The sequence below is a fragment of the Camelina sativa genome, chromosome 1 (assembly GCF_000633955.1).
Source record: "Camelina sativa cultivar DH55 chromosome 1, Cs, whole genome shotgun sequence".
Classification (NCBI taxonomy): Eukaryota; Viridiplantae; Streptophyta; class Magnoliopsida; order Brassicales; family Brassicaceae; genus Camelina; species Camelina sativa.
In genome coordinates, this window is record NC_025685.1 from 12147966 (window position 1) to 12155631 (window position 7666).

At 41.2% G+C, this 7666-nt stretch overlaps 1 protein-coding gene across 2 annotated transcripts in view; it reads left to right on the forward strand.

Annotated features, from left to right (window-relative positions):
* The window catches only part of LOC104788630 (kinesin-like protein KIN-12B), a 6611-nt gene extending 3638 nt beyond the window's left edge, over positions 1-2973 (forward strand). The window contains exons 13-17 of one of the 2 annotated variants that reach the window (XM_010514402.2): positions 91-1017; positions 1103-1201; positions 1287-1439; positions 1515-2318; positions 2429-2973. In XM_010514402.2, coding sequence (XP_010512704.1) covers positions 91-1017; positions 1103-1201; positions 1287-1439; positions 1515-2318; positions 2429-2743 — 2298 coding nt within the window. In that variant the 3' untranslated portion in view covers positions 2744-2973. Of the gene's footprint in view, positions 1-9; positions 1018-1102; positions 1202-1286; positions 1440-1514; positions 2319-2428 lie in introns of both variants that reach the window. The other variant, XM_010514397.2, reaches the window with a different exon arrangement.

Below are 7666 nucleotides of genomic sequence, written 5' to 3' on the forward strand. Positions count from 1 at the left end.
GTAGAGAAAATAGTTTCATCATTGGCCCTAAAGGATGAATCTTACAGTAACACCCACCTTAAATCATCTGATGTCCAATCCACTGGAAAGAATTTTCCTGAAGATACAGATGTTAACATGGAGGACGCGTGTTGCCAAACTGAAAACAGTGGGTCAGAGACTGAGAATGCGTTAACTGTGGCAGAAACTAGCATCACAACAGATCAGATCAAAGCACCCGTGCAAACTATGGATGATGGTTCGAATGCACAGCCTGCTTCCATAACCAATTCTCTTCACTCTTGTATTAGCGACACAAACGAGGGAAATTCACCAAGCAAGGCGGACAACATTCCATTATGCCAAGACTTGGTTCTCGAAGCTGATGTTTCCGCAATTGTATCAGTAGCTGATACATCAAATGATACAGAACAGGTCACAGTAAATCCTGTGTCGCCTTGCCTTAGCATTAATCCAGTTAGTGCTTCTCCTGTACTAATACCTCCCACTGAGAGCGTTTCTCCTAAGATTAGAAATAGCAGGAAAAGCTTGAGGACAACGTCAATGTCCACCGCATCCCAAAAGGATATTGAGAGAGCGAACCAGTCGACTACAGAAGTTGTGGAACCTTCTCCGGCTATGTCCACAGAGATGTTAAACCTATATAGTGCTTTGTCTGCAAAGAAAAATGAAGCTTTTCCTGTGCCAACTAGGCAATTGGCAGCTAGCCTCCACAGAGGCATGAAACTTCTTGACTCTTATCGCCAGAGTACAGCTCATAGACGGTCAACATTCAGATTGTCCCACAAAGCTCTAGCATGCAAGCCTTCAACCGTTTTAAGTAAGACTGATGTAGGTGTGCAGACTTATCCCGAAGCTGATATAATAGTGGAAGAGAACCCCAAAGAAGCACTGTGCAGTAAATGTAAATGCAGCGCAGAATGTGAGGCCCAAGATATAAGTGACACTTCTAATCTTCAGTTAGTTCCTATTGACAACTCAGAAGATTCAGAAAAGTCCAATTTCCAAGTTCCTAAAGTAAGAATTGTGGCTTTCATTTAAAGCATTTCTTTCCGCATTTGTATAGTGTAATAATATGATAGGAGTTTTCTGCACCTTACAGGCAGTGGAAAAGGTGCTAGCAGGGTCTATCAGACGAGAAATGGCTATGGAAGAGTTCTGCACTAAGCAAGCCTCTGAAATATCACAGCTTAATCGGCTGGTATGATCCTTGCTTCTGTTCTGTTGGTTAGCTTCTCTACTTTCGACGTATATAGGAAACATCTCTAATTGTCTCTGGAAAACAGGTGCAACAGTACAAGCATGAGAGAGAGTGCAATGCCATAATAGGACAAACAAGGGAGGACAAGATTGCTCGCCTTGAAAGCCTCATGGATGGCGTGTTATCTAAAGATGATTTCCTGGATGAAGAATTTGCATCTCTCATGCATGAGCATAAGGTAAATTTTTGTGTTCCATTATTTAGAATATTATTGAATCAATGGAGAAATGTTTTCTTACATATAATGCTGCAGCTTCTGAAGGACATGTATGAGAACCACCCTGAAGTATTGCAGACGAGGATTGAGTTGAAACGAGTGCAAGAAGAGCTCGAAAGTTTCAAGAACTTCTATGGTGACATGGGAGAAAGGGAAGTATTATTAGAAGAGATTTACGATTTAAAGGCGCAGCTACAATGTTACATTGACCCTACTCTTACATCAGCTCGGAAAAGAGCTTCCCTGCTTAAGCTAAGTTACGCTTGTGACCCTAATCAGGCTCCACCACTTAATACCATTCCTGAGTCAGTAGATGAGAGTCCTGAGAAGACACTAGAACATGAAAGACTTCGTTGGAATGAAACAGAGAGCAACTGGATCTCTCTTGCTGAGGAATTAAGAACTGAGCTTGATACCAATAGGTTGCTAATGGAAAAGCAGAAACGTGAACTGGATACCGAGAAAAGATGTGCAGAGGAGTTGACGGAAGCAATGCAGATGGCGATGCAGGGTCATGCACGGATGATTGAACAATATGCAGACCTGGAAGAGAAGCATATCCAATTGCTTGCAAGGCATAGGAGGATCCGAGAAGGAATAGATGATGTCAAAAAGGCGGCAGCCAGAGCAGGAGTTAAGGGAGTTGAGTCTAGATTCATAAACGCACTTGCAGCAGAAATTTCAGCTTTGAAGGTGCAAAGAGAGAAGGAGGCACAATACTTCAGGGATGAGAACAAGAGTCTCCAATCACAATTAAGAGATACAGCTGAAGCTGTTCAAGCAGCAGGAGAGCTACTTGTTCGACTTAAAGAAGCTGAAGAAGGATTGACACTTGCACAGGTACATTATAAAACTATTTTTCTAGAATCTCACCCTCATCTGCCATTTTTCAGTTATTAATCTCATCACATTACTCTTTACTTTAACCATTATGGCTTGTTTATTCGCAGAAACGGGCAATGGATGCAGAGTATGAAGCAACAGAAGCATATAAAAGGATGGACAAACTAAAGAGGAAATACGAAACCGAAATCAGCACTATTAACCAACAACACATTGCAGAGCCACAGAATCCCGTGGAATCATTGCAAGCTTCTTTTAATGGCGATGCTATGGCCAAATATGATGAACCGATGGAGCCATCACCAAGTTCTGGTGATCACCAATGGAGAGAAGAATTCGAGCCATATTACAAGAAAGACGAAGAGTTGTCAAAGCTCGCGGAACCCTCTTGGTTCTCAGGGTATGACCGATGCAACATATAATTTCGTTTCCACAACTGTTTTTTTTTCGTGTAATGTGTGTATAGAAAAAAGGAAAGACATGTTGGGGTTCTTCTCTGATTCTGTGAGATTTAGATCTAAAACTTGGCACCATTGTCTTACTTGTACTCTTTTCATGTATTTCCTATGTGCTACAACAATTCATACATTTTTTTTGTACTCGTCCATCTCTCATGTAAACGATGTTCCTTGTAAGAGAATTTTATTGATCACATTAGTAGAGATAAAGAATCTGAAAAGGCCTAAGACACAAACCAAAAGACCAAGACAAGCTAAGACTAAGATCCCTTTATTTCTCCTTCCTCTTCGGTTTCCTTTGGTTCTGTTTGCTAGATTCTTCAGATATGTGACTACTAATTGTGCAATCAATCAGCTCTGTAAATCCCAAATTTTATGGTTTTATTTATGCTTCCCTTAAAACAATCGCAGCCAATATATCTATTTTGATGTACCATATGAGAAAATTAATGTAACTGTTTTGTTTATAAAAATCTTATAATAGAGTAATCTTTGATCAAAGAAAAGAATGAGTAAATGAAAGACATACGTTAGGCATTGTAAATTCAGTTTTAATCAGTATCTATCTTCAAAGAACTTGACTTGTTGTTGACATAGCTTTCGTCAATGAGAGGGAACATGTTTTTTGCAAAGCAAGACTTGTTGTTGATAAAATAAAAATTAGAATCAATCAAAAATTAGTTTTTAATAAAAAGCTTGATCACACAATAGTTTTAATCAAAGAGAAGACATACACAATAGGCATTGTAAGTTTCAATCATATCTCGTTTTCTCCTTTTGCCTCCTTCCTCCAGCATATAATATTGGTTATAATATCCAAGTGAGACAAGTCTCGACATGTTTTCATCATATCGACGCTTTTCCGAATCGCTTTGTATTTTCCCTTCCCCTTCTGCAGGTTGCTTGATTTGCACTGAACTTGGAACATAAGAACACAAATGTAGCCAACCATCTTTGTTACCAAAATTTCGCCCGTAATCCAATACCCTACGGTAATTAGCCTCTCCAATGACAATAACACTGTGGAGCTTATCTTCAGGAGAACCAAAGGTGAGTTTCTTCTCCTCGTCAATGAAGAAGCTTCCATTTATAAATGGAATATGTTTATTAAATCCAGCAGTTTCGACTCTCAAGAACTTGCTCCACAGCACCTCTTCAGTCTCAATCTTAGTAGTAATCCAAAAATCAAGTAGCATTGAATCACATTGCTGAAGTAAAAGCGCAAGCTTCTTGTGGGCTTATGACATTTATACTAAGTAAGGGAAAGACTCTGTTGGGTTCAGAAGGTTTCAGCTTGCTGAATAAAGACGGTTCAGATTGTGACATTTGGTTTGATTGAAGCCGTCTACGACTAACGGAAGTCAATCGTCTCTCTTCTCCTTTGTTTCTATCCTTTTGATATATCATTCATTGTATTCATTAGAGAGTTTGTTAGATCCTAGTGAGAGAAAGAAAGAGAGAAGAAGAAACACTTGTAGAGAGAGAAGGCTCGAGCTTGAGCATCTTTGTTCTAGTGGATGCGGGATAATCTCCGGCGAGACGTAGGATCCTACCTAAGGATCCGAACTCATAAAATTCTCTGTGTCGTTTACGCTTTCTGTTCAAACATTCACAAACGAGAGAGAGAGAGAGAGAGAGTAATCATCATAGATCTAAGATTTTTGAGGTTATAGAAGCAACAATTGGTATCAGAGCTTGGCGCCTGGAGTATTTGTTCTAGATCTAATTGAAGCATGGCGAATACGAAGCTCAAGATCTCTGTGTTCGATGGATCTGGCGATTTCTCTTTGTGGAAGACACGAATGTTTGCTCATCTAAGGATCCTAGGCTTGAAAGATGTCTTGACGGAGCTAGAGGATGTAGCTCCAGGGCTCAAGGAAGACGAAGCGGATCCAGCGGTAAAGAAGAAGCGGATCGAAGATGAAGAGGCGAGAGTTAGTCGTAGCGAGAAGGCGATGGATATTATCTTTCTTAATGTGGGAGATAAGGTGTTGAGGAAGATCAGCAAGTGTACAACAGCAGCGAAAGCATGGTCTATGCTTGAGCGTCTGTATTTGGTGAAATCTTTACCCAATCGCGTTTACCTTCAGCTTAAGGTTTACAACTACCGGATGCAGGATTCAAAGTCGTTGGATGAGAACATAGACGAATTCTTGAAGATGATATCAGATCTGAATAATCTTCAAATCCAGGTTCCGGATGAGGTACATGCGATTTTGATCTTGAGTTCTCTTCCAGAGAAGTATGATATGTTGAAGGAGACGCTGAAGTATGGATGAGACGGGATAAAGATGGAGGATGTCATCAGTGCTGCCAAGTCTAAGGAGTTAGAGTTGCGTGATGAATCTGGTTTGTCTAGTCAAGCTGGTGAAGGCTTATATGTTCGAGGAAAGAATTTCACAAGACGCTCGATAAGTCAGACATGTCAGAGTAACAGTGGTGGATCAAGATTTGAGTCTAGAGATGGAAAGAAGATTTGCTGGATTTGTGGGAAGGAAGGGCACTTTAAGAGACAATGTTATAAGTGGCTTGAGAGGAACAAGAATCAGTCTCAATCAAGCGAGAGGGGGGAGACTGCTCTGGTCAAGGATGATGATCAAGAACCGTTGGGTCTGGTGGCATCAGAAGTTAACATTAGTGAGGATAAGTCGGATCAGGATGAGTGGATAATGGATACAGGGTGTTCGTTTCATATGACCTCGAGGAGGGATTACTTGACAGAATTTAGGGAGATGAGTTCTGGAAGAGTAAGGATGGCGAACAATTCCTACGCAGAGATAAAAGGAATTGGCAGTGTTAGGTTTGACAATGCAGACGGCTCAGGGTTTGTGTTGCGAGAGGTCAGGTATATGCCGGATATTACGAGGAACTTAATATCCATGGGTAGCTTAGAAGCTAAGGGATGTGAATTTTTAGGAGGAAATGGCGTTTTACAGGTAGTAAAAGGTTCTACAGTAGTTATGAGAGGACATAGAAGGTCATCTATTTATATTCTTCAAGGGCGTGCAAGGCAGTCAGAAGCGTTAATGGTAATGACAGATGGTTTGGACCGAACTCAGTTATGGCACAGCAGGATGGGTCATATTGGTCAACAGGCTCTGGAGGTACTGGCTAAGAAGGGCTGTTTCGGAAGTGACAAGATGTCAGAGATCAGGTTTTGCGAAGACTGTGTTGTAGGCAAAACACATAAATCAAGCTTTGGTGCTGCACATCACGTTACCAAGGAGAAGCTGGAATATATTCATTCAGATCTCTGGGGGTCACTGAGTGTACCTTTTAGTTTAGGCAGAAGTCAATATTTTATTAGCTTCACTGATGACTGGTCGTGAAAGGTTTTGGTCTATTTCCTGAGGACCAAAGACGAGGCTTTCAACAAGTTTGTTGAATGGAAAAAGATGGTTGAAGTTCAGAGTGAAAGGAAAATAAAGCGACTAAGGACGGATAATGGGTTAGAGTACTGCAACCATAAATTTGATGAGTTCTGTAAAAAGGAAGGAATAGTTCGACACAGGACATGCACTTACACACCCCAACAGAATGGGGTTGCTGAGAGGCTTAATCGAACCATCATGAACAAGGTTAGGAGTATGCTTAGTGAGAGTGGGTTGGAAAAGAAGTTTTGGGCAGAAGCAGCCTCAACTGCGGTGTATCTGATCAACAGATCACCATCAACAGCTATTTGCTCTCAGACTCTTGAAGAATTGTGGTCTTCATCACCTGTAAGCTACTCTGGTCTGAGAAGGTTCGAGTGTGTTGCCTATGTTCATTCCACTGATGGCAAGTTAGATCCTCGAGCTAAGAAAGGGGTGTTTACGGGATATCCTGAGGGAGTAAAAGGGTTTAGAGTGTGGCTTCTCGAAGAAGAGAAATGTGTTATCAGTCGTAATGTGGTTTTCAGAGAAGACGTTCTATACAAGGATTTCATGTCAGAGGTACTACCAGGTATGGTCTCTGAAACTTTGTTTGATACTAACAAGGTGTCTAGTTTTGAATGTGCAGGTAATAACAGGGACAAAGGCTCGATGGTTCAAGGGGAGGTAGATGAGCCGGTTAGTCGTGGTCAAGGTGTGACAGACAATTATCAACTGGCGAGAGATTGTGTGAGAAGACAGACCAAACCACCGGAAAGACTACAAGATTATGAAACTAGCGAGGAGATTCTGGATCAGGTTTTAAATGAGGCAACAGGCTGTGCTTATATGGTTACTGAGGAAGGTGGGATCACTGAACCAAGGTCTTTCCAAGATGCGGTCAATATCCAGATAGCGATAAATGGTTGGAGGCTTCAGATGAAGAGATGCAGTCACTTTTAAAGAATAATACGTGGGTATTAGTTGACAGAGTTGAGACACAGAAGCCGATAGGTTGTAAATGGGTTTTCAAGCGTAAAGCAGGAATCGTAGGAGTCGAAGGTCCCAGGTTTAAAGCGAGATTGGTGGCGAAAGGGTATTCACAGAAGGTGGGCATAGACTACAAAAGACTTTTTCACCGGTTGTTAAGCACATATCGATAAGGTTTGTTCTTTCGAAGGTGGTACACTTTGATATGGAGCTTCAACAAATGGACGTAAAGACAACATTTTTACATGGTGACTTGGAGGAAACCATTTATATGGAACAGCCAGAGGGTTATGTTGATAGCAAGTATCCAGAGAAGGTGTGTCTCCTGAAGAGATCATTGTATGGCTTGAAGCAATCTCCAAGGCAGTGGAACAACATGTTTGATGAGTTTATGCAGAGCAATGGGTATGAAAGGAGCAAACACGACTGTTGTATCTACTTCAGGAAGCTGTCAAGTGGTGAGTATATCTATCTATTACTGTACGTGGATGATATACTCATAGCTTCAAAGGACAAGGAACAAGTTGGCAAGGTTAAGGCTCTTTTG